The sequence below is a fragment of the Budorcas taxicolor genome, chromosome 8, assembly GCF_023091745.1.
Source record: "Budorcas taxicolor isolate Tak-1 chromosome 8, Takin1.1, whole genome shotgun sequence".
Lineage (NCBI taxonomy): Eukaryota > Metazoa > Chordata > Mammalia > Artiodactyla > Bovidae > Budorcas > Budorcas taxicolor.
In genome coordinates, this window is record NC_068917.1 from 97,266,252 (window position 1) to 97,292,466 (window position 26,215).

General features: G+C 45.6%; 1 protein-coding gene across 1 annotated transcript in view; it reads right to left on the reverse strand.

The window, feature by feature from the left end:
- LOC128052437 (phospholipid-transporting ATPase ABCA1) overlaps positions 1-26,215 on the reverse strand; it is a 110,544-nt gene that overhangs the window by 23,195 nt on the left and 61,134 nt on the right. The window contains exons 11-30 of the mRNA XM_052644998.1: positions 23,248-23,445; positions 22,269-22,474; positions 21,312-21,488; positions 19,540-19,762; positions 17,647-17,868; positions 16,364-16,568; positions 15,118-15,231; positions 14,224-14,395; positions 13,071-13,202; positions 12,030-12,172; positions 11,676-11,813; positions 10,229-10,449; positions 8,830-8,902; positions 7,781-7,983; positions 6,656-6,704; positions 6,354-6,467; positions 5,127-5,275; positions 4,112-4,236; positions 2,779-2,877; positions 502-691 (exon numbers count right to left, since the gene is read on the reverse strand). Of these exons, the coding sequence (XP_052500958.1) occupies positions 502-691; positions 2,779-2,877; positions 4,112-4,236; positions 5,127-5,275; positions 6,354-6,467; positions 6,656-6,704; positions 7,781-7,983; positions 8,830-8,902; positions 10,229-10,449; positions 11,676-11,813; positions 12,030-12,172; positions 13,071-13,202; positions 14,224-14,395; positions 15,118-15,231; positions 16,364-16,568; positions 17,647-17,868; positions 19,540-19,762; positions 21,312-21,488; positions 22,269-22,474; positions 23,248-23,445 (3,153 nt within the window). The remainder of the gene's footprint in view (positions 1-501; positions 692-2,778; positions 2,878-4,111; positions 4,237-5,126; positions 5,276-6,353; positions 6,468-6,655; positions 6,705-7,780; positions 7,984-8,829; positions 8,903-10,228; positions 10,450-11,675; positions 11,814-12,029; positions 12,173-13,070; positions 13,203-14,223; positions 14,396-15,117; positions 15,232-16,363; positions 16,569-17,646; positions 17,869-19,539; positions 19,763-21,311; positions 21,489-22,268; positions 22,475-23,247; positions 23,446-26,215) is intronic.

The following is a 26,215-nucleotide window of genomic DNA, read 5'->3' on the forward strand; positions in this document are numbered from 1 at the left end:
TTTTAAGAAGCAAACCACTAAGGACTCCTTTTTCAACACTATTTAAAATTCCTTGTCCTCATCCTACAACCTGGATGCTGATAAGGCAGCAGAGAGACATCACAAGCAAGCCTCTTCCTGAAATTCTCAGAAAAAAATGATTCAGAATTGCTTCTCTCACTCATAGTCTCAGAGGATTGTCAGAGTCATAACCCTCACAGAAGCTTTACGGGCCAGCCTCCCTAATTCAGCAGTGAGGAAACAAGCCCAGGGACTCAGAGTGACCCATCCAAGGTCACCAGCTCCTCTATGGCAGAGGTGGAGATGAAGCTGCATCGGTCAGTCTGTCCTGGGACACCACCACTGCAGGAGAGGCCGCAGTGTGACTTCCACAGACCACTGATCCAGAGTGTTGTCTCTGGTTGTATCTCAAACAAGGACCTAGGCTGACTTCAAAATATGTCATCCATTCCTCTTCCCAGGCCACCCTCACTTACTCAGTCACACCCTGAAAGGACTCACTTGAGGAGGAGGCAGCCCCCCTGCCCCCAGGGGGCACACAGGAAGCATCTTCTTGATCTTGTCACTGCTACACTGGCAGGTGGGGGAGGGGTTCTCCATTGTCCAGTTTCCATTTCGGAAGAGGTCTGTGATGGTCTGGGGGACTGGGGCAGTGGTCCACTTCTCCTCTCCCACCAAGCAGGGCCTTTCTCTGCAAAGGGACACCAAGGATAGGATCGCCCAAGAGGGTCTGGCCTTTCCTATTGCCTCAGAGCACAGGACGAATCAATAATAACTGCAAATACAGATATATCCCCTCACCACTTAGTTACTGATCTGTCCCACAGACTTGTCAGCTACAGACTCGTTTTCCAGTTAAATACCATGGAACACAAAGAAGGCCTAACTGCTCATATACTGAACTCAAGTCAACCCAATCACCAGCATTCAATCACTCACCCATGGGTTCACTCAACAAACATTCACTGAGCATCTCTACTATGTGCCAGACACTGTCCTGCATATTTGAGAATCTGGGGTGAAAAGACGAAGTCTCTGCCATCATGGAGTTTGTGTTCCCAGGAAAGATTAATTAACAAATAATATAATCTTTGATGGCCAAAATGGAAGCAAAATAAAGGGGGAATGACTGATGAGAAAGGACCACCTGAAGAAGTCATACATTTCAGCCAAAACCTAAATGATGACAGAGAACAAGCCAGGCAGGGATTGGGAAGAAGAACATTACAAGCAGAAGCAACAGAGTGCAGGGGAAAAGGTCCCCAGTGTTCTATGAATAAGGAACAACAGGAAGGCAGCGAGGCTGGAATGTGATGAGCTATGAGGAAGAGTGATGCAAGATGAGAAGAGGGAGGCAGGAGTCAGAAGACATATGCCTCGGGCAAAGTCTACGTTTTATGCTGAAAATCTGGGGAAGAATGTCAAGATTCACTTTTACATGTTTTAAAACAAGTAAAGAATTTGGGGGAGTGAACCGAGGTGAGAGTTGTTGGCTCACGAAGAGCTAGGTTGTTTGCAAGCATCCCAGGTGACAAGTCAGGCATTTATGTCTGAGTTCTGAATTACTGTGAGATCATCAAGTCACTTGCCCTCTTGGAGCCTATTTTCTCCACAAAACAGTACAATGACTTATTTCAATAGGTCACATTTCAACAAGGCATTTCCAACGTCCCTTACACTTTTAAAATGCTATGATCTGAAGCCGAGCCACTGGGTTTAGATGATTCTTACATCAAATGAACAGTTTTGTGGACTGCTCTCCGGTTCCAAGTGGAATCTCATCACAAATCTTACGAAACTTGTCCTTCTCCAGCTTGGTCATCTTGTTCTTTAGGAACTGATATTAACTGTCAGGATTTATACTTATTACGTACTAAATACTAGCAAGTGTTCAGTAAGTATCCAGAGTTAATTAGAGCCAACAAGTATATAACAGCTGTATGTTTAAAGAGCACACATTAGAACTTGCACACCCAGGTGGCATGCTCACTGGTCTGTCACCTGCAGGCTCACTATCTTCCCTTTAAAACCTGGAATTCAAGTTTGCCCTTCTCCAATCTTCCTAAACTTTCCCACACTCTCCATAATCCTTGAATCTGTGGTTAACAACCTCAAGTGCAAATTCTACCCAAGCCTGGAAACCTGAACTCGCTTCTACCTTCACTGAGCTCTCAGAAGCTCCTCACCACTCTTCACTGTTTTTACTCACAGAGATATCTGGACATGCCTTCTGCCCTTATACAACGACCGTCAAATGAGTATTTCACTGAATTCATTTATATGCTACCTACTTTTTCTTTTTTTAAAAAAGGACTTTGAAGGAGAATATGACAAAACATGCAACTCTGAAAGAAGAAAATGTCCATTTTTATAAAAATTATGTCAACTTTTCAGGCTTTTAGAGTGAAGAAACTGATTAGCAAGACTGCAAATTATACATAATAGGAGCCTATCTCTGCAGTCAGGTATAGGATCTGGGGGAAGGGGATCATTATGAAGTACTATTTAAATTAAATATTAATGTCTAAAGCAGAAAACAAATGTCTATAGTCATTTTCCTGGCAGGATGCTGGAAGAGTCTACTGGTCTGTTACGTTTGTTTCTAGATGCTAGGGTTAAATCACTACATTAGCTCCCCTAAAATAAAAACTGTCTCAAAGGGTAAATGATGGTCATTACCAGGTGGCATACAAGTGACTAAAGCAGTGCAAAGATAAAACCAGGTGACAAGCACACGAAGCCAGCTGTGGAGGGGCTCACAGCTCAAGCGGCACTCACGGGATTGGGTTTCCTTCCATACATCGGGTCCCAAAGCCAGGCGTTCCGGTGAGAGCATTTAAGAGTTCCTGGGTGCTCACATCCTCAGGTGCATCATTACTGTAGATACATGAGAGGGAGCCAGCTTAGCAACTCATTTAAATCATGAATGGGAGAAGAAAAGGCGCTTTTTTTTTTTTTTTTTTGCAAATTTAACACTTTATTCAGTACTTCCCGTGTGCCAAATCCTGCCAAGCTCTTAAAATAGAAACACAGAACCCACCCACAAGTAACTCAGCCTCTGGTTGTTTATTTGGTGTCAAGATAACATACAGCACTCCAAAGTGGAACTTGTGTAAATAAGTGATAAATATGGAGGGGTGCATACGTGTGTACCCACATACATTTACATATATCTATTTTACGGGAAGTACATGGATTCATTAAAGATCAGTATTTCAAAAGTACTTTCACAATTAATCATTAGGCATAGACAAGAGGGGTTTTCTAGGAAAAGGAAGGCAGATTTTATGGGCTTAACATTTGCATGGCCAACTGGAAAGCACAAATAATGATGGGCAGAAGTTATAAACACAAAACAAGCCCATGCCCCACAGCCCTGGGCAACACAAGGTCAGCAGCTGGAAAAGAAAAGGAGGAGGTAAACCCGCACTAAATAGGAAGAAAGCACAGAATCAGAGAACAGGAAGCTGATTTGCATGCTTATGTTTCTTTTTTCTTTTCTTTAAAGCTTCCCTGAAGCTTCCCTTGGACATCACTGGCACAGTTCTCCATAAAAAGGTTTACAAATACTGTGGGACTGAGGAAAACTCCTGCATAAGGAGATGGAGAAATTCCTTTGTTCTTTTGTTTGAAGCACTGGATCGTCACAGAATAGCTGTATTTTTGTCTAAAAAAACAGGAGCTATTATCCGTAACCTAAAGATGAAATAATAAACGTGTGAACTGCACCATGCAGAAGACAAGAACTTGGAGGTGTGAGGGTCTGAGTGTATGGAAACCCTGTGTTCAACTGCAAAATAAAGACTTAGTATAAAAATCCAAGTATATTATAGTTCCAGCAGATTCTTCTGCATTGGTAAATTATTTACATAAGGCATGTATGTTCCTGACAACAACGAATAGAGAGGAAAGGCGTTCAAAGCCCTGCTACTCAGGTTTGGTTCACTGCTGTTCTCGCATCTAGCATGAGCTTGTGTGAGGGCTGTAGCCACAGCTGATCAATCCATGCCCTGGTGTAACTGAGTCCCCCTCCCCTTGGCCCTCAGCATAGTAGACATTCTGGTCAGCCCGAGCCCTCCTCTCCCCCTGGGTGCAGAAGGCAAATGCATACCTGACAAATGTGTACTGTTCATTGTACATCCAGGGCTGAAGTTCCAGGCTGGGGTACTTGCCAAAGGGTGGCACAATCAAGCTGAACACCAGGGCGATGCAGACAAACACAGCTGGCAGGACAATCTATAATCAGGAGGCAGGGAGGGAGAAGAATTGCCAGAGACAGACAAAGGTTAGAGTCCAGGTAGCCTCAGACCAGCCAGCACTGGGGTGTGTGCAGGGCCTAGTTCCATCAAGACATTCTTGGCAGGTTGGAAGCAGTAGAGGCTGAAATCTAAACCCCTTCCCTTGGGTGAATTTCTGGAAGCTGGCAATACAAAGCCTGAGCTTGTGGCCACCTGGCAGCCAAGAAGTAGCAGAACCAGAATTCATATATAAATCTATATGCTCCAAACTCATATTCTTTGCATTACCCACATAGCCTGTGGGAAAGAATCTCTGTAACTTCTTTATACTTCTTGATTTTGCAGATTGGAATAATTCAATCCTCCCAACCTAACAAGTTAGCATGCAAACAGAGAATAACAAGTCTTTTCTATGTACTATTTTTTTCTGACCCCTGGTTATCTTTTCTATCATTTTGCAGTTAAACATCAACTTAGAGAAAAATCAAGTCTCCAGTAAGTTCATATGTTGAGTACATCTGGTCATACCATCTCTGAAGTTTTGAAAGTTTAATTTGCTCATCCAGTTTTTCTAGACTTTGTCCTTGTTACATTCTCCTCTAATAAAAAATTAACACACACAGAAATTTCTAATTTGAGACCCATTCCAAGTACTTGCTCATAACATATCATAGGTACTATTATTATCATCCCTATTTTATGGATAAGGAGATTGAGGCTCAGAGAAGTAATCTGTCAACAAATATATAAGTGCAAGAAGCAAACTGGGATTGAAATACAGATAATCTGGCTCCAGTGTCCATCTTATAACAACGATGCTACACTGCTTTCACTAGTTGGGAGCCTGTAGTCCACCAAGGAAGCCTTGGCCAGGAACACATTTCTCACCTGAGCAAAGAATCCTTTCCGACTCCGTCTGGCAATCAGCAATCTCTTCCACAAAAGGGCCACAAACTGCTGCTGTGTGAGCTTCCAGCCCTTCACCTGGTAGGAACCTTTACCATCCATCCCACTGAGCAGATCTGTTTCTCTGGATTCTGCAGAAAGCCATCACTGAAGGTCATAGATTATAGCAGGCATTTTTGACATCCCCAACCTCCTCCCTCCAGCATCTCTAGCAACCACCTTGGAGGCTTGTGTTTGGAGGTAGAAGTAAAGGAATGAAAGGCTTTTATGAAAAATTCATGTCCATGAAAAGGTATGACCCCCAAATGTACCACACCAGCAGCCTCTGCCTTTGGTTCTTGTCTGATGAGCACAGAAAAATGAAGGTGCCTTGAGACAACTGAAGAGATGTGTGCACACATAATAGTTACATCAAGCCATTCAAATGAATTGAGTCATCCTGTTTCTTACAGAATATTCTATAAACAGGCCATGTCTGTAGGCTGACATACTTTGAGAACACATAACAGCAACTTGTCTCCTGCCTATTATATCTCAGGCTAAAAGGTGGACACATTCAGGTGATCTAAGTGCTAACAACGTATGAAGTTACGGAGAACACGAGAGTTGCACGTTCAACGTGGCTCAGGGACAGGAGAGCCAGGAAGGTTTCTGTTCAGAAAAGTTTTATAGAAATCCTCATCTTACACAAATGATTTCTAATTGCAGTGACCTAACATCTCACCAATATTTGCTTGATTTCCTCTCTCTCCTTCTCCATCCCAGTCAAACACACAGGGATAGTCTTCAAAAATAGCTAAGTTGAAGGGTACAATCAACTCTAGTAGTAAATTCACCTCACTCTTTCAAAATCATCCACCCATTCAAAGAACATTTATTCCAAAATTAAACACCTAATGAACATGAGAAAACCGGGACTCTACGGAAAAGATAATAAATGGATTCAGAGGAATAAAGGGCTGTCTTTTGATGTGTATCTCAAGTGAGAGGTCTCAGTGCAGTGCAGGAAGTAGGGAGGACAGGCTCTTTCAGGTCTGATCATATGCACAGCACCAGAAAGGGGAAAGTGGCTTTTTTCATTCTCTCTCTTCTCTTTAGACCCTGTAGGCATCTATCATCCTGGTTCAAGGGCCTTGAAAGATAACACCAGAGAACACAAGAGTGAAATTCACTTTCAAGCAACAAAACACAGATCTCGCCCAAACGGACCTGGATCTATGTCGGAATCATTTGGATCCATAGCATCATCTTCAGTAAAAGGGCGAAGACAGCTCTGCTTGTCCCCAAAGACTCGTCTGTTTCGTCTTGCTGGTAAGGTGCCATCTGCAGACAAAAGGAAGGAACCCCATGTTTTATTTGTAATAAAACAAATTCTCTGAATCTTTAAAAGTCTATACAGTAAATGTAAGAATGTCATAAAACAATTTGAAGGGAAAGGCAAAACCCTGGTGAGCTAAGAGAGCCTATAGGTGGCACAGCCCAGAGGGCATGCAGTCCCTTTGGAGGGTTACCTGAGGTCTCAGCATCCACTCCACTCTCTTCAGCCACTTTGAGAAATATCTGAAAAGTGAGAATGAGAGGATTATAAGCACCACATTGTGAGAGCAACTGTCATGATTATTACATGACTGAACACGCTAGCCCCTAAAGACATAATGTAAAAGCTTCATTTATTGATAACACTTTGTTAGAGTCACTTGGGAGAGAAGCCGTTTATACCAGAGAACATTTCCCCAGTGGTGAGAGCTATCAATTCAGAAAGTCATTTTCAAATTAAAGTTATGACACCAGGACACTGCAGAAGGAGGAATTTGTTCTGTACCTACAGGGAATGAGTCAAGTGGCTTCAAGTCTTTGGCCCGAAATCATTGAGCAGGCAAGCACCAAAATAGGCTATCCAAGAGAGGATGATCAGGAGAAGCGGCATTCCCTATCACTAGAAAGGTTATGGCGAGGTTTCCAACATTAGAAGGCGACCTGAACTAGACAGGTGATTTCCAAACTCTGATCTACAGATGCTGCCCAGGAAGCATGCAATAAAAGCACAGACATTAAGGTCTTACCTCCAAAAATTCTGTTTCAAAGACCCTGGAGTTGAGCCTTGACATTTTTAGAATATTCTCAGAAGATTCTCCTGCACCAGCTAACTTGGGGACTACTGGGACAGACAACTTTTATATCCCTCCAACCCTCGAGGTTTCTCTAAAGAGAGGCACTGCTTACACAGTAATAGAGTATGGGCTTTGAAACTCAAAACCCCTGATCTGAATCTGCTCACCATCCCTTCATGCCAATTTTCTCATCTTGTTATCAGGATTAAATGAGTTACAATGACTGAAAACAACAAAACACACCCAGGTTAGCCCAAGGCATAAGTAGGCTTTCCATAAATGTTGGACTTTTCCTAGGCATGGTCACGACTGGTCACACCAGGAGCAATCCTCTTCTTTCTTTCCTACCATCTCCCACTGAAATCTTAAAGGCTTAACTGGGACCAACACTGCCCAGATGCCAACGATCTAAGGGCTCAGTGCCTAGGTCCATGGTGATCCTACTCCCAGTGGACATGCAGGCTGCCTGTCTGGCCCCAGGATTGTGGGCCCTGCTCAGTTCTGACAGTCAGTCACTGAACTTACTTCTTCCAGAGTAGTTTCTGAGATGCCATAACTGGAGATGCCTAGGTCTGAGAGCCTGTCATCAATTTCATGGAAGAGTTCCACAAAGGCTCCCTCTCTGGCGGCCTCATAGGGCAGCACGTAGGTCAGTTCATGCCCGATGTCTTCCACCAGCCGTGCCTCAGCCACATGCTTCCTGATGAGGTTGGAGATTGCGGAGACATCTGTAGGGACCGGAGCACAGATATGATACGGCTTGGCCAGCTCAGAGGCCCCCTTCCTTCACCCTCTGCCTGCTCCTCAGAAGCCCACTGCCTGCACACCACAGCTGGCCCAGACACTGAAATCATTCCACAGGTTCATCTCTGGCCCAAGGGTTCCTGGGGGCATGGACTGGGTCTTATTCACCTTTGTATCACCAAAGCCAGGCACAGTGTAGGCCCTCAGTTTATGGTGGGTAGGTGGGGGTAGCTGGCTGAAAGACTTTCTGAGTTTGAAAGCCTAGTGTTTATTGCCAAAAAGCTAGGATTCTTCATTGGAAAACTTGACTAAAGGAACCTTAAGAGGTTCTTCATCTTTCTCTTAATCTATTCAAGGAAGCTCCTCTATTTATCTCAATAGAGGGTTAATCAAACAGTTCATGGAAGGAGAGGTCTTCCTGGGAAGAGGCAGTTGTTAGGGAGGAGCAAACTTGGCCAAAGTAAAGGATTCCGTTCCATATGTGTCACTGGAGACATTGGACTCCAGACATCCCTCCTGAGGGAGGTGTCCAGTGTCCAGCCAGACCCACTCATCTCAGCTGAATGGGTGGGGGACCACCCCCCACCCCAATCATCTCAGCTCTCTGGGACACTGCCCTGCCAGCTCCCAGACCAAGCCCCAGGGTCCCCGGCAAGCGTTAGGCCAATCCGCCACTAAGCTGCGCCTGCTCCCGCAGCCACCCAGCCCCAGCCCAGCAGCAAACCTTGAGTCAGCGCCACCAGCCTCTGCACCTCTCCTCCTGTGCCTCCACTCTGCCCAGCTGGGGGAAGCTCAGACACCACCTGAATAAGAAACCCCAGAGTCCTTACCGACGGTCAGCGTGTCACTCTCATGGTCGCTGCCCAGGCCAGCATCAGAACTGCTCTGAGAAACACTGTCCTCCTGATGGCAAAGAAGGAGGTGAGAACAGGTCAGGGACCGAGCAAGGTACAGCCACCACCACCTTCACCAGGGCGGAGCTTCCGAGAGGTTCCTGTGTGTGAGAACTGGAGCAAAAAGTTTCTCCTGAGGGGCATTCAGCCAGGTAGTCTTGGCTTCTGAAGCCGCTGTCTGATCTAACATGTGTGTGTTGTGTGCACAGGAAGCAGGGCTCTCAAAAGAACTCTGGCCTGCCAATGCATACTGTAGGGACCTCCCTGATGGTTCAGTGGTTAAGACTCTGTGCTTCCACTGCAGGGAGCATGGGTTCAATCCCTGGTCAAGGGATTAGATTCCATTAGCCATGTAGCATGGCCAAAAAAACCCCCCCACAAACCTATGAGTGCTGTAACCAGGCCTTCGCCAACAGTCTTGGGCATGGGATTTACCTACCTGGTTGTGTTGTTCGGAGCTTCTCACACTTTAATTTGTGTCTCTTCACCATAGGACCTTGTTAAAATGCAGATTCTGATTTAGCAAGTCTGATTTCGGCCCGTGTTTCTGCATTTCTCACAAGTTCCCAAGTGATCCCAATGCCACTGGCCTCAGACTATACTTTGACTCACTGACACTAGTTAAAAGGTAAATAAGTGGACATGAGGTCAAGGATGGGATATATTGATAAGTGTTTTGAGTGCCACTGTTGGAATACACAAATAAATCTCAGGCATGTACTGCAGTACAGGGGAGAATGTACCTTGTTATTGGGTGCTGGCCCCTCCTCTGTAATGCACTTGTTGGATGACCTTGAATGAACTAAATCCCTTCCATTCTCCAGGATAATAAGTACAATACCTTCTTCCCAGGGTTGTTTTGTACTCCGAGATGATGTTAAAAAAAAAAAAAAAAAAAAAGCCTACAAATGGTAACAATGCTACAACTATTATCATGATTTTCTTTTATGTCCAGAGGCTGCTAGATTGAGTGTTTGGCATGAAATCAGTGCTCGATAAATATTTGCTATTTTGTGTTTTAAAAGTTTAGGTCAAGAAGATTTAAAGGTAATGAGCAGACATAGCAGGGCATTCTGAAGCCAAGGCTCTTAACTCTTGGCAAACCTCTCTTCTTCAACAACATTAAGCCCTCTAAGGACCTTCTCCTACACTCAGTGTCTCCATTAGAAAAAGGAAACGGGATTCAGCAGAGCTAACATGATGGGAACAGAAGTCTCTGTACAGGGCACAGAGCAGGGAGCTGGTGGCCTCAAGGTGGCAGACTAGGGCAGGTATGGACAAGCCAGTCATAGCCAAAGAGTCCTGATTCCCCGGACGCAATGAGACTGCAACTCACCTTTTTCAGGTATGACACAGTGCTACTGCTATTTCTGCATGAGCTGAGGGAAGACTCCACGTCCTTCTTGACCAGGGTCAGGTAGTAGCCTGTCCCCAGCTGGTTCTTCAGGAACAGGGAGGAGCCCACGCAGCAGAGCTTCCCGTGGGAAATGATGGCAATCCTGTCCCCGAGGATGTCCGCCTCATCCATGTGGTGCGTGGAGAGGATAATGGTGCGGCCTGCCAGGTACAAACACAGGGACATAGCACAGGTGAGGCTGGCCATCCTCACTGCTCCTAGGGGCCAAAGCCACAGAAATAAGAGCCGGGGTTGGGGGGATGCCTGGGAGAACGACCCCCAAGGCTGTGTGCTTGTGACCCCCAGGCTGGTGATGTTGTGAGGACAGCTCTGCATCCTCAAACAAAGGGCAGGAATGTTTATCTGGGAACGAGCTTCAGGCCAGCAGTGTGCCAGGTGGTCTATGTGTTAGTGTGCTAGGCCTCATTTAACTAAATCCTTCATAAGGTGAGCTTCCCCGGTGGCTCAGTTGGTAAAGATTCCACCTGCAATGTGGGAGACCTGGAGACGGGAACAGCTACCCACTCCTGTATTCTTGCCTGGAGAATTCTATGGACAGAGGAGCCTGGCAGGCCATAGTCCATGGGGTCACGAAGAGTCAGACACAACGGAGCGACTTCCACTTTTCATAAGGTAGGAATTAACCACAGTTATAGATAAAGACACTGAGGCAAGTTTAATGGCTTTTCCAAAGTCTTGGGCCAACTGGAGCTGACTCCAAACCTGTGCCCCTTGTACCATACCTTCTTATGTATCTTCTACCCTGGTGGCTCAGCGGTAAAGAATCCACCTGCAAAGCAGGAGCCCCAGGGAGATGCGGATTCAAGCCCCGGGTCGGAAAGATCTGCTGGAGGAGTGCACGGCAACCCACTCCAGTATTCTTGCCTGGAGAATCCCACAGATAGAGGAGTCTGACAGGCTACAATCCATGGGGTCACACAAACTGACTGCAACTCTCCCATCCACTCAAGTGTCCCTCTACTTTGTCAACATGCAAGCATAATGCACCACGTGGGGACAGAGATAAAGGACGACACAGCCTCGGCTCTCAGGAATCTGTCTGCAGGGGACCATGAGTATCCTAGGCAAGTGAAAGTTCTATGTTGCAGAGGGCCCAGGGGGCCCACAGAGGACACCCTTTGTCCCCATTTCCCTCCCCCATGCAGGCCCCTAGGGTTGAAATGCAAACTTGAAGTGTCTTGTAAACCAGGCCTCCTACTTGCAGACCAGGGCTGAGCTCAGAGTTCAGCTCCCTGTTCTCCTTGAGAAGCAATTCTGGTGCTCTAGCAGGAACAGCCCTGAGATACAGCCAGTCTTTGAGAGCCCCTCCCTCCCCCCTTCCTTCCCCCTCCCAGCCCAGAAGACAGAGTAAATACACATCAGTGACCTTGTCGGTATTTCAGCAGCAGCTCCCATATCCCCCTGCGGGAGTAAGGGTCCACACCGGCCGTGGGCTCATCCAGAATGACAACCTTGGATCCCCCAACAAAGGCCAAGGCCACAGACAGCTTTCTCTGCATTCCACCTACGGTGAGAGGAGACAGGCCCCAGACCAGCCCAGTGAATGACGGCAGAGGGGCCAAGAGACAAGCGGAGGCACCCCACTGGGGATAAGTCTGGGACACGTTTCTGACCCACCCTTCCCCTCCCTCGAAGCAGGGGACCCTAGGGTAGCCATATTTCGTGTGTGTGTGTGTGTGTAGAAGAGGAGGTGGAGGAGGAAGGCAGCTCTGGGCCTCACCTGACAGCTGACTGGTTTTGCTTTTCAGTTTGCTGGGCGGCAAACCAACATCCAAGGCCATCTGCTCCATCTCAGCTTTCACGTGCTTCTCGGAAAGCCCTTTCAGGCGGGCATAGAACCAAATGTGCTCCTCAACAGTCAGCCTGGGGGCAGAGGGGCAGGTCACTCTGGGCCCCCAGGACACACAGAACACAGTGCCTCCTCACCCAGAATATGACAGGCACATTTTTCTTTCCCCACCTTTTTTTTTTAACTTTATTCATTTTTGCAAGATAATCTCCAGGAAGGATTCAAGGCAGAACCACAGTGGGCAGCCACATGAGCTGCTTGAGAAACACCATGAAAACTGTGACAGGTCACATCCACTCTACTCCCCGCAGGCCTGATGGCCACCCATCAGGCAGCAGCAGGTCCTCAGAGAGCCTTTCTCCACGGCCCCACCAACCAAGGAGCTGCCCCAGCTTTAGCCCGGAGCAACTCCCTTGAACCTCAAAGGACCTCAGCCCTGAAAGGAGGAGGACCGGAGCAACTCCCTTGAACCTCAAACGACCTCAGCCCTGAAAGAAGGAGGACCCCTGTAGAGGACACAAGTCTGAGCTGCTCACTTAGATAAGAGAAAACCGGGGCCCAGAAGCGGGTGACCTTGCACAAGGTCACAGAGCTCAAGTCTCTTCCTGATTGCTGATGGGCAAGCTGAATGGGAGCAAAGTTCTGAGCAGGAAACACAGAGCCCACATACTGAGGGCCCTGGGGTACCGCCAGGTGAAAGCTATGGCAGCCTCAGGGAGGGTATGTGGGGAGAGAGGGCTCCTTACTCTAGAAGGACAGCAATAGACAGCACTATTTCCCCAGCTCCCATGCACCGGCTGGACCAATGTAACACCTCCTACCCCACAATTCACTTTTCCAAAACTGAAGGACAACCAGGTAAACATGTCCAGGAAGGTGAGGCCTGCCACCCCTAAAGGTGGTAAAAATGCTTAAGTCCAACTCTGCCCATCACTCCTGACACACCTCTGTAGAGGGGTCGCTGGTACTCACATGTCAAACAGCACATTATGCTGGGGACAGACCCCCAGGTTCTGCCGGATGGTGCTCATCTCAGAGCGTATGTCTTTCCCTAGGATGTAGGCAGTGCCCGAGGTAGGAGGGAACAACCCAGTCAGGATGGACCTGAGGAAAAAATGTGAAAGCACAGGAGTCAGCGTTAGCCCTCCTGCCCTGGAGACGCTCCATTCTAGGCTACAGAGCCTGGGCGGAAAGCAGAGGCAGCAACCCTCCACCCTCTTTCCTTCCTAAGAGACCCCAAGGGACACCCACAAAGCAAAGGACTCTTTGCCTCAGTGAACAGATAGGGATGGGCCTATGTGTTGGAAATGGCAATTTTAGCACACACATTTTTTAAGTAAAGATTCCAATTTTCAATGGGAAGTACACTTTAAAACACACATTTTGTATGCCTAAAATCACGTTCAAGTCAAATGGACAAAGTAGAACCAATTATTTAAAGATGAAAATAATTTGTGTGTTAGGATTTTTTAGATTTTAAAGATTTTTAAAGATTTTCTGCAATTTTCGCAATACATTAATTGTGCATTTAAAAAAATACGTAACGGGAAAAAGAGGTTACCTCCCCCACCACCAGCATACCCTCTGAAATGGTTGATGGGCTACACTGAAAGCCACTGAGGGTAACTCTGGTGTGTTTATGGCCCATGTTCCCTTCTGAAACTTCTCATTATTAAGGTTCTTATAGGTCCCAGAGAAGGCAGTCTTACAGCCAGCTGCCCAGCTGTTCCTCACATCTGCTTAGAGACAGAGTTTGCAGAAATTGCCTCCTCCCTCCAACACAGCCTATCTTCCTTTTCACATTCTTGCCTCCCAATCCTGACCAAACCAGCCCCAAAGAAACCCTTTCTCAGATCTGTCACAACATTAGGTGCTAAAACACTGCAGAATTTTGAGAACCGAATGGGAAAGGTCATCAAAAGGTCCCCAGCCTATTTTAACCCAAAGATAGGAAAATTCAGCATTTGGAAAGCATTCTCACATTAGGTGGTACTTTTATACTCATCAACTCCTCATGCACTCTGCCCTCGCCTGGGTAAGCAACGCAATGTCCTTAGGTATGTTTCTGACTACAGGAAAGAACCTGCCTGTGGCTGATTCTCAGAGAGCCACACCCTCTTCTTACATGGTGGTGGTCTTGCCAGCTCCATTGTGGCCCAGGAAGGAGGTGATCTGCCCCTCGTAGAAATTCAAGGCCAGGCCATCAACAGCCACCTTCATGCCATCTCGGTAAACCTTCATCAGGTTCTGAATGGACACACCCAGCTTCAGATGGGTGGGTTCCTCCTCCATGCAGACTGTGAGAAGACAGGACACAAATGAGCCCACAGAAGGCACTAATAAGTGGAAGGTCAAGATGCAGGGTCTTGTAATTTTGCAACTGTCCTTTCTCCATGGCTATTTCTGGTTTCTCAGGCAAGCAGGCAACAAATCTTTAATTAGGGCCTAACTGGGCACTAGTGTTGGTGATTGGAATACAGTAAGAAAGATGCAGAGAGGCTGGGGAAGAAGAGTAGGAATGGCAGGAGTAGCAGCTGGACCAGCAGGCAGGGGCGGGTGGTAAGGGATCTCGTGAGCCATAACAAGGACATCACACGCCACCACTGGTGAGTGGGGGCAGGGCACAGAAGAGATCAGCAGAGGAGCGACTTCTGAATGATTTAGGAAGCCATACTGAGCACAAAGTATGTGTGTATGTGTGTGAGGGACAGGTGGAGGTGAAGGGAGAGATCAAAAGTCACTTTTTATTTAATGAAGGCAAGAAAGCAAAGGAAATGTCCCTTAGGAACTCAGAAAGCAACTCCCCCAGAAGTCAACAGCACTGGACACAAATGCAGTTAAGAATTTGGAAAGGGAAAAAAAAAAAAAAAAGAATTTGGAAAGGGGCACCTCATGTGATGTCTCTGCCCCTAAGGTGGTTTTAGACTCTTCAGGGAGGGAGTCACTCCTTGCCCCCTCAAAGAGGGCCAGGAGGGGCAGCAGCACGGCAGTCAGGGGGATGCAGGTTAGCAAAACTCACTTTCTGATGCTCCCTTCTGGCTGGAACCAGGGTGGCTCTTCACATCACTTTCCTCACCAAACCAGTAGGACTTAGTGCAAGGGAAATACCAGGGCCTGGGGATTCCATACTGGCCTGAAAGCCAAGCACAGATGTAAGCCAAACTCTGTAACACCCCAGCAATCCCCAGGTTTCCCAGCCAGGTATCCCAGATACAGCTTCCTTGATGTCTCCCCCTGACACAGCTGTTGGGAGACAGGACAGAATGGAATGGAGGTGGGGGAGGAGGGGCTAACATTTGCTGAGCTCTGCTATGTATGACAAACACCCTGCACTTCTCTGAATCTTTCCAGCAACCCCATGAGGCAGGTCATTATTCCCACTTTAGAGATGAGGAAACTGAGGGATTAGTGGCCCAGTCAAGATCATTCAGGCAGTGAAGTGAAGAACTCAGACTCTGAATCCAGATCTGTACAATACAAAATTGCACATTCAGTGTGGGACATTCAGGTAGTTCAAGTAGGGATGGGTAATCAATACTTCATGGCCACTCCTTTGGAAAAAAATCAGAAAGTGAACCAGAAAGGGTTAAAGCTCACTCTCTCAGAATTTGATCTTCTATGAAAATATATCCAAGGGAGGTCTCAGTCAAGAAGATTTATTAGGGAAGTATAAAAATGAACTTCTATGACTTTCGATTAAAGCACAGGCAAGGGCTTAGCGCCAATACGTATCTTGTTATTCACAAGCTGTACTCAGGAAACAGAACTTCTGCTGGTGGTAACTTGGGGGATACAGAATTCTAGACCTTGTTCAGCTTGGAAGAACTCTCCTGGGCAAGCTGACTCAGTGTAACTCACTTGGGTTCACCTCCCAGCACCACTCTTACCAGTTATGAGGCCACAGGTAAGTTATTTAACTTCTTTGCATCATACTTCTCTCATTTGCAAAAACTGGCTAGAACAGTAGCTCCCTCACAGCAGTCTTATGAGTATTAAATTGAACCAAAGCATCATTTATAAGACATGTGCAGGTGCCTGGCACACAGTGCTCAAGAAATAAGAGTTAGGTTGATAGTAAAAGCTGTACTTTTAGCATCAGTAGCTTCTTCTTAGAGATAATTTGTTTGCCATAGGTCTAAAGCCCTAACCACTTTCCAAGGAGACCTGGGCCCTGCAGAAATTCCAGCACAAAGAGAGGAAAATGACTCAGTTAGAAATTTCTTTTTCCTGGATGAAGACAAAAGCAGTGTGGAAGTCCAGTGTACCTGGAAACACAGCCTCGATGTACCACGTCATCACTCCATAGAGAAAGGTGTCAAAAAGCATCATGGACACAGAGGTGGTAAGGTTGAAGCCATCTTCCTTTGTGGGGCTCTCAAAGAGGTTGTCCCACTGTACCCCAATGCCCTGCTCCTCGAAAAGGGCAAAGTACTCACAGCCGAACCCAAAAGCCACAGGAGACATCAGGCTCTGTGCAAAAGAGGCAAAATTCATTCATCCATCTCCTTGTCTCTCATTTTCCTATCACTGCTAATGTAAATGCCACCTGGAGAAATGTGAATTTGCAAAATGGATCAATTACAAGATATGGAAATATTCATCTACAGAGTCCCTTCAGGGGAGTGGGCTCCTTGACAGCATATAAAGTGATTCTATTTATAAGCACTCATTATGCACACACATTTCAGAAATGCATATATGATGGCATATAAAACTTTTAGAATTTTATGCTTCTAAAGATGCCTCAGGGGCTCAGCAACTGTACCTTACACACACACACACACACACACACACACACACACACACACACACACAGGCATTTTTCAGGGTCCTCTCAAGTTCCCAGCTCGGTCAGCAATGGGCTCAGTGTCACAGGTACCTATCTGGGGCTGCTGATGCCTAATGGGTCCAGACAGAAACACTTGGAGCATCTTATAGAAAACTCAGAAAACAACTCGTTCTTACTGGGACTTGCATACTTTCAAAGGCCTCTCCTCCTCTGTACAAGGGAAGGGAGTAAAGTCAGGGATTTGTGGGGAGATGGGGCACCTGTTCCTCAGTCTTGAAGTTTAGAAAACGTTACTCAAGTTAAACTCCATACTGGACACAAGGAAGATAAAGGTCCAGAACGAGCCAGCTCTGACCTCAAGAACTTTCAGTTCTATCTGTGACTGGGACTTTGTGGTGAGCTTAACACAGCAGCAGTAACATAGCCAACCAGAGCTGGGAGATAAAAGGCAGATAAAAGGGAATGCTCTAAAGTCATTCCCCGGGGCCATTTACCCCCAGCTGGCCCATGGTGCAGTCTGGCTCCCTCAAAATTATCATTCGATTCAATTCAATCAGTGTTCACTCAGAGGACTAAAGATAAACTACTGAGTAAGACACAGTCCCTGCCTTCAAGAAGCATACAATCTAGAATTGAGGCTTAAGTCCCCGTGGAAAGAGAATCTCTTATCTTCTGTTCTCAGCTTGGACTACAAAGCAGACGTGAAATACCAGGGGTGGCTGTGACTGCAGGTACTGCCGAAGGGCCAGAGCGACTCACCATGAAGATCTTGAGGGTAAAGCCCACATAGTCTTGCCACGCCACGCACAGGACGTAGGGCAGGTATAGCATGAAGTAAATGATGCCCCCACAGGCGGCCGCCAGGTTGGCTCTGGAGAAGAGCGTGCTGATCAGGAAGCACTGCAGGATGGTCACCATGGCGAACACAGACAGAAAGACAAACACCACGCTGGGGTCGCTGTAGGGCAGCAGGTTTCCTAACTGGGAAGAAAGAGACCAAGTAAGGCTCTCAATAAGCAATGATCCATGGGAAGCAGCCAGGGCTTATTCCTAGTCATCTTAAAAGACAATATAGAGAAACAGTGCTGTTCATTTTCTGGTGAGTGAAATGAAGTCTACAGAAAGGAAATGACCAGCCCAAGACCACACAGCCAAAGAACAGCAGAATCAGAAACAGAACAAAGTCCAGGCTTGATATTCACCAAGGTTCACCTCAACAGACAATTCTGTTCATTGTTTCTCCAAGAATAATATCACTTTTTATAAGGACTATGAGCACCAAGAAAGAATTGCAGGAGATAGCATCCTACGTGGCCTCTCTCTCTGAAAGCCAAGGAAAATGGCCAGGCCATCTTAACATCCCCTGTGAGAAGGTGCCATGGATTCTGGAGCCACATAACCATCCAAACTCTGTGGACCTGTCAAGTTTCTCCCAAGTAGTTGGTTCTGTTTCACAAGGACCTACCAACACACAATTGGCAGAGCAGCTCACACCCACCAGCCACAAGACCCCCATCCCGGCCACAGAGCTCAGGCCTGCCAGTCAGATATCAAAGCATGAGGGGAGCTTGATTTCACCAAGAACAGCTCTGCCATACTGCTGGGTGACCTCAGTGAAGTCCTTAACCTTCCTTGGCCTCGTTTCCTTGTATGTTAAATGGGTTACTTAGTGAGGACGTCATAAGACAGCATATGCATGTGTTTCAAATAGTGTTTGGCAATCAGTACGTGCTCACTTGTAATGATTAGTAGCTAGTTTTTCAATTAATTGTTAGTTCCTTTTCCTTGGTACCCCTCTGCTTTTAAAAACATTTATTTTTAAAAGATGTATTCTTTAATGAAACAATTGAGAAAAAATTGGCACGTGAGTCTATTAAAGTAAGGGGTGGACACAGAACTGCACTGTACAGAGTCCCCTTCATGGAAAGGCTTGCGGACTGGCTGTCAGTGGACAGCCACAGGTGGCAACTGATCTGGGTTTGTCCCAGCTGCAGAAAGCTGCCCAGCCCTGGGGCACATCTTTCCAGTTACTACTTGAGGGGCCTGGGACAATGGACTGTCAGAGAGGGAGGCCTTGGGGTAACCTAAAGGGCTGGACATTTCAACTCCATGGCCAGAGCACCCAGGGGCTTAGCCATGCGCCACAGTTCAACCCCTGTCTGTGCTCAATCCTGCATCCTCTCTGTTCCTTGTTATAGGTATAGATCCCTAAGAAATAAACATACACCAAACTCTATCTCAGCCTCTGCTTCCAGAAAATCTTAACCTACAACAGTATCTATCCTTCTGATTATGGTTTTTAGAAATTCTGGCAGAATCATCAACCAATACATACACCTAGGAAAATCAGTAACTCTCAGATACTATCACAAGCCATTGCCAAACAGATGGCATGGTGTGGTTAAGCACATGCTCACCTAGGACATGAGACTCCTAGGTTCAGTCCAGCTTAGCTACTAACCAACTGGGTTGACACTGGGCAAGTTGCTGCCCTTCTCGGGGTCTCTCCAAGTTTCATCAATTTTCCCAATTATAAAATGAAGGAATTGCAGGAACTGCACCTCTGACTCTATCCCTCCCAAACAATCTGTGCTTTTCTTCTGCCCGGTAGCCAGGGGGGGGCACAGGGAGGAGCCAGTGAAGCAGCCTTACTTTCAGGATGACCACCAGTAGGCCAGCGCTCACAAGCAGAGGGATGAGGCTGCTGATGAACCAGCTGAACCAGAGGATACCGTTGTCCAGGCCCATGATGCGCATGGTCTCCTTCAGCCGCGCTTCCTTCTCATACACAATGCCCTTGATGATCACAGCCACTGAGTAGATCCAGGCCAGCGTCATGAAGAGAGGCATGGACCGGCTCATGACCCGCAGGAAGCTGGAAGGGTAGGGGAGGGTTAAAGGCAAGAGTGAGCCAGGTTCCTGGGCCAACAACTCTGGTCCTGCATGCAAGAGAAATCACTAGGACCAAGCCCGAGATGGGCAGACCTGTGCACCCTGACAGGAATGCTTCATGAGCGTGGCAATGCAGTGATTAAAAACTATTAACAAGGTGATGCCAAAGTTCTTCGAGGGCTTGCTTTAGTAGCTAGATAACTATCAGAGGTCATTAAGCTAAATGTGATTTTAAAGTACTAAAACAAAGCCAACAAAACCAAAAACCCAACTCATTGTCTCATGAAAGTTCAGTGTCTTCAAGGTCATCTCACTATCAGCTTGCCTTGCACAACTGTTATGACAGATGGTGCAGAAACACACTTCAGGCAGCTCCTGTCAGTAACATTTCAGATTTCAGATTCCAAACTAGAAAATGAAACGCAGCGAAGTCAAAGGGACACAGACTCTAGACTCTAAAACTCAAGGTTCAAGTCTCAGCTTTACAACTTATGCACTTACAGGGTATGTGACAGCAGGCGTGTCCCCATCTTAATATGTCCTTTCTAGAGTAAAGCTTGGCTTAGGGGTGTCTTTGGAAAAATTTTCCTTTGGAAAATACTGGCTAATCTTTCTGAAGGTGAAAAACAAGATAAATCCAGGTGACCTGGAAAAATTAGAATGAACCCTGCAAGTAAAAGGGTGGCTCAATAAGAAGCTGGGAGAGATACAAGGAGAGTAACCCTGCTACTTTTGCAGTCTGATCACTACACACACACACACACTCACTCACTCTCACCCTCACACAACAGAGAATGAAAGAGTTTCCAGAATTTGGAAGAAACATGACATACTTCAGATGCCTGCAATAACTACACCTCTGCCCCATTCTTGCTCTCTCACAAGAAATCATGAGCCATAGAGCCACAGTCCCCACTTGGCAGCCCAGTGACTAAGCACTAAAAGGTTACCTAAAAAGTCTAAGATAAAATGGACTTGTTCAGTTTTATTTGCATTGTTTGAAAATGTGGCTTACCACTTACTGAGAAGAAGAAGAAAAACTGACGTGAGGTTAGCTTTTCAAGGTCCGTAACACCGTGCTTCTGTATTTGGGGGACATGTGGATGTGTGGATGTATTTGGCATGTGCTCGTCATGACGCCTTTTAAACTTGGAGATTGGGCCAATTTTGACCAAAAGGATAGGGTATGAAAAATAAAAGTTCTAGTAACCGTAGACCGGAAAGGAGTAAGGATCACTGTGTGGTGTGTGTTCATGTGTGTCTGTGCCTCAAACTGTCAACTACCTACATCTGGCATCTTATTTCCTGAAATCTCCACACAACTTCAAAAACAACTGCTTTGCAGTAGCCATAGTCTTGTTTTCATCAATTCTTTGACCAGTGTCAACACACATATAAAATAAATTTAACCAAAGCATTCTGTTTCCTCTCTTGGTATGTGTGTATGTGTGCACGTGTTTGAGTGTGTACACACCCCACCTGGGGACAGTGCTAACCAGTTAAGTAAAGGTGGCAGCTTACTGGTAACTTACATGTCATCAACATAACAGGGGTAAGGCATCTGCTGCATGTACACGCCAGTTTTCTTCTCTGTGCCCGTCAGCACCCTGATGATTGCCTGCTCCACCACATCCTGCAAGTAAGCGAAGCCTCCCCAAACATACCGCATATCTTCAAAGGGGTCAGCCCGAGGACCAGGGTCCCAGTACCTTAAATCAAGCCACAGATGATTGAACATTCCTTAGAACCACACAACAAAAAATTCAATCACCCACAAGCCTACAGAGCCACTGTTTTTATTTCTGCATCGTACTTTGTGGTCTCAGTGACACGTGCGTGCACACTAAATTGCTTCAGTCTTGCCCAACTCTTAGGGATGCTATGGACTGTAGCCCACCAGGTTCTAGGCAAGAATACTGGAGTGGGTTGCCGTCCCTCCTCTAGGGGATCTTCCCAACCCAGGGATTGAACCTGTGTCTCTTACATCTCCTGTACTGGCAGGTGGGTTATTTACCACTAGTGCCACCTGGGGAGCCCTCAGTGATGTGTACATTTTTTACATAGATATAATCGGAATGAGCAAACCACTTGTTGGTTTGTTTTTTTTCCCTCCTCCATTGCTTCCTAACATTACTACAAGTGGATATGTCAAAATTCACTTTATCATTTTTTATCTTGGTTATTTGCTCCCTTTTTAGAAATGGATAGCATTAGCACAGGGAACCTAATGTCTTTTTCCTTCTTTCTTTGTTCCAGTTGATTTAATTCCTTAGGACTAATTCCCTTGAATGGAAATGCAAAATGAAAAGACAAGGATATTTTATGACCTTTGAAACAGCTGTCTCCACCGTGAATGTGCCAGTTACACCAAAATCATGCCACTGATTTATCTTTGTTTGAAATTTTTACAAAATTATTAAAGTATCTCCAGTCACATTAGCTGCTCTTGACTTCTCTAAGACGGGCTGGTACAGTGCAATTCCACTTACCCGTCCTTGATCTTATTCGTCCTCTCCACATTGTCAATGTCCATCCGGATCTTGTACTTGACATGATGCGGTAACTCGACGCTGCCGGGAGCAATTCCAGTGAACACGACCCCAGCCCAGAACTTGCGCTCATCCAAGAGCTCCATGGACTTGTTGATGAGCAGAACCTCTGTTGCTACTGGTTCTAGCTTGTTCAGGTTGACACACTGAAGGAAGAACAGCCATCATGAGAATGCTGACGGCTAGGAAAACAAGCAGTGGCCAAGGCAGTGTCTATGCTGAGAGAGAAGCGCCAAGTGCATGTCTTTTTTAATCTTCATCCTCTCACATCATTCTCCAATATTCAATTGAAAATGGATTATTTGGGTTTTCACCTTAGCGATTTAAGAGAAACGTTGAATGTATTTTAGAGATAAGTTACTCATCCTGATTTTTGTGGAGGAAAAGGGATTTAAACAATGATCAGGCCTCATTTTCTTCTGCTTTCTTCGTAATTTTGAGTCATAACAACTAATCAAACAGACCCAAAAAAACTTTCATTTGTCCCTATTAAGTCACATCATTTTTAGGACTCAAATTTTTTAAATGTAATCAGTCCTACTAGATTTTATGTAAGTTTCATAAGTAACACTTTTTTAAGGGAATGTTTTATTGCCTTTAGGTAGCTGGATATCAAAACACAGGAAAAACTAGAAGACAGTGGATAGAGAGATTCTTGAGTCAGACAGAATAAAGCTAGAAGTTAGGTCTGTTTCTGTCTGTCTCATTCATTCAACTAACATTTTTTTGAGTGCTTTTTCATACACCACCTGTGCTTTTAAGTGACTTTTCATACACAACATGTATTAGGTTGGAGGGATGCTACTGTAAATAAGACTACACAAAATTTTTAAACTTTACTCCAGTCTCAATCGTATTGCATCATCTCAGAGAAAGAAGCCAAAGCCTTTTCTAAATGGTCCATGGAACAGTTCCTCACCTCCATGAAACGAGAGATGGTCTGGATTGCCCGGTTGGTCTCATTGAAGGCTTCTCTCCAGGTGTACACGGAGCCGTTGGTGGACTGCACATCCTCTGGGTGCTTGGCCAGAAATGCCACGATATCTTTGGCTGTCCAGTCTAAGCCTTCCAGTCGCTGTTCCCAAAAGTCATCATTGCCTCTGCTGTCCAACAGTGTCTGCCATTCCAATGACAAAGTACAACTAAGTCTTGATGAGCCCTATATGATTTACAAAACCCTTTCACATACATTGTCATTTTTTAATCTTTATAAAAACTGTGAGGTAGGTAACAGTGTTTCCATTTTACAGGTGAGACCACTGAGGCTGAAAAAAATAACTTTTTATCAAGGATGAATCATACACTAATAGGCATGAAGTTGACCAGTCAATGTCAGTCCAGTCTGAATCCAGTTTCCAGTATAGCTTAACAATAAATGCTATTAACTACAGTAACAACAATAATCACACTTATACTCTATATAATTACTGTTGGATTAAACACTTCACCTCATACAACATCTTAAGGAAGGTATGTCTAATAGTTTCCATTTCACAGATGAGAAAACAGGTTCATAGAAGTTAAGTCCCTAACCATAAGGTCACACAGCTAATAAGTAACAAAGTCAGGACATGAGACATGGGCTCTCAAATTCTATTGCACCTTCCCCTTGCATTATATCATCTTCTTCTTTTGAGACCCAGGCTGATAACTCCTCATAAAGACTCTAATTTCTAGACTGAATTAAGACAAACCTGTTTAGCTTAGGGAAAGAATGCTGCTGTTAAACCAAGTGAAACCTGATCTTTCCCAACTACAGGATGCAAGGGTCAGGATGAAAAGGAGGCTTATCTTCCATTCCTTTTTCCTTAGCTGGCTGGCTCTCCACATGGGTCAACATGGAAGAGCAGGGAAATCAATCAGGCACTCAACCAGCAGGTGCAGAGGACCAGGGCAGAGGCCTGCAAAGATATGCTGCCAGAAAAATGGGTCTGTTTCAACCTCAGCTTATGGAAAAGAGAATCAGCCACAACTCCTGTCATACCTTCAAGAAGGCAGATGAAACTTTGACTCTACTGAAATGGAATCTCTTAAGGCCAAACTCTGCTATTCTTAAAATCAGTCTCATTTCTACTAATATTATAAGCTTTTCCCCATGTGGCTTCATATTTATTATTTTAATGGGAGCATAATAGTATTTATAGGGTATATAAACTATAATTTCATTAATCATTCCCATGCTATGAAACATTTAGTCTATTTCTAATTTTTCACAACAAACAATTATTATAGCAATAACATTTTGTTTTGTAGGGTGACTTCTTTCTTTAAAATTATTTCTGTATGGGATACATCCCTGAGGGTGTGTGGAATGGAAGTGCATGGGATAGCACACTTTTTATGGTTCTTACAATTTTCATTCCAAATTGCTTTCCTATAGGGAATAACAAATGATATTGTCATCAGTTAGGATATATATTTTTATTAACATAATAGATTCAAAATTGTATCTCACAAAGGTGCACAGGGGGATGGGTTAGCGATTCTGAAATGATTTTATTTGAGACTTGAACTGAACAAAAAAAACCTGAGTGAAGACATGCAGTATTCGAGGTGAGGTCTACCCTGCCCAGTGTGGCTTCTGAGCAATACAGCCAAGGAGAGCAGCAAGGCCTGAGAGATGTGCCCAGTGGGATCACTGACTACATGATTCTAGGGTATGAAGATCACCGTCAGGAGCAGTGTCCATGGAGGAAGCAGAGGTTGAAGGTGAAAGAAACAAATAGCAGCTCAGAAAGAACAATTGAGTATCAGTGGGTTCCATGACCCAACAAAGAAGGGCCTCCAGATCTGTGGGTGCCTCTGGATAGAACAGGTGCAGACAGAGCCAGACACAGCAGAAGATAAGAGCTATCACAGAGTAGAGGGGTGGTTGCCAAGGGGCTGGGAAAACACAGAGGTCAAAGGGTATGACGTTCCCATTATTAGATCTGAGGATCTAACGTATGTCATGGTGACCATAGTTAACGATACCATCCTGTATACTTGACACTTGTTAAGAGGTAACTAGGTGAAGGAAGGGACATGTTACTTAGCTCCAATGTGGTGATCATTTCACAGTGCAAACATATATCAAAACACCAAGTTGTATACGTTAAATACATACACTTTTAATTTGTCAATTGTACCTCAATAAAGTTGAAAAAAAGAAAGAGCTACAACAGAACGAGAAGTCTCAGGCACTGCCTTATGTACCCAATGTGAGGCTTCAGGGGGTGCAGAGGACTGAGAAGCCCAAGCTTGTGGAGTGAAATAAACACTCCTTAGTAAAGAAAAGAAAGCAGTTGGAGGATGCTCCTTCGACTTCCACCCACAGGCTGATGAGTCCCTAACTGGTGTCTCCAGCCTAACCAACTAGTTACACTCCAAGCCCTAGTATCCACTGACTTGTTGGATATCCCTACCATCCATCAGCTAGAAATTAAGAATTACCCCAAAACCTCCCTCTCTTTCACCCCTCCACAACAAATCAGTCACCAGGCTTCACCCCACCAGGGTAGCCTCTGCCCTGGTCTCTGCCTTCCATCTTTCCTCTCTTCAACCCACCTATCAAACCAGAGTAATGTATACATTGCCAAAAACCCTTCCTTGGATTTGGTAATGGTGTGTCAGAGCTTAAGGTAAAGTCCTTGGCTTGACAACCACACACCACGCCTTTCTCCCCAGCCACAGCTCCTACATTTCCTATTTCACATCCTGGGGTCTCTAGCAGGATCCCCAATGAATGCCACGGCCATGTTGACAAGGGCCTCATCCCACAAGAACTGACAGCCTGTGACCTGCTGGAGCATCCAAGTCAAACTCCCTATTTAAAAGCAGGGGAAGCATCTATCTGCCTACAAACTAAAAGTCATGGAGTTCCTTCAACATGGCCCCTCATCACTCTC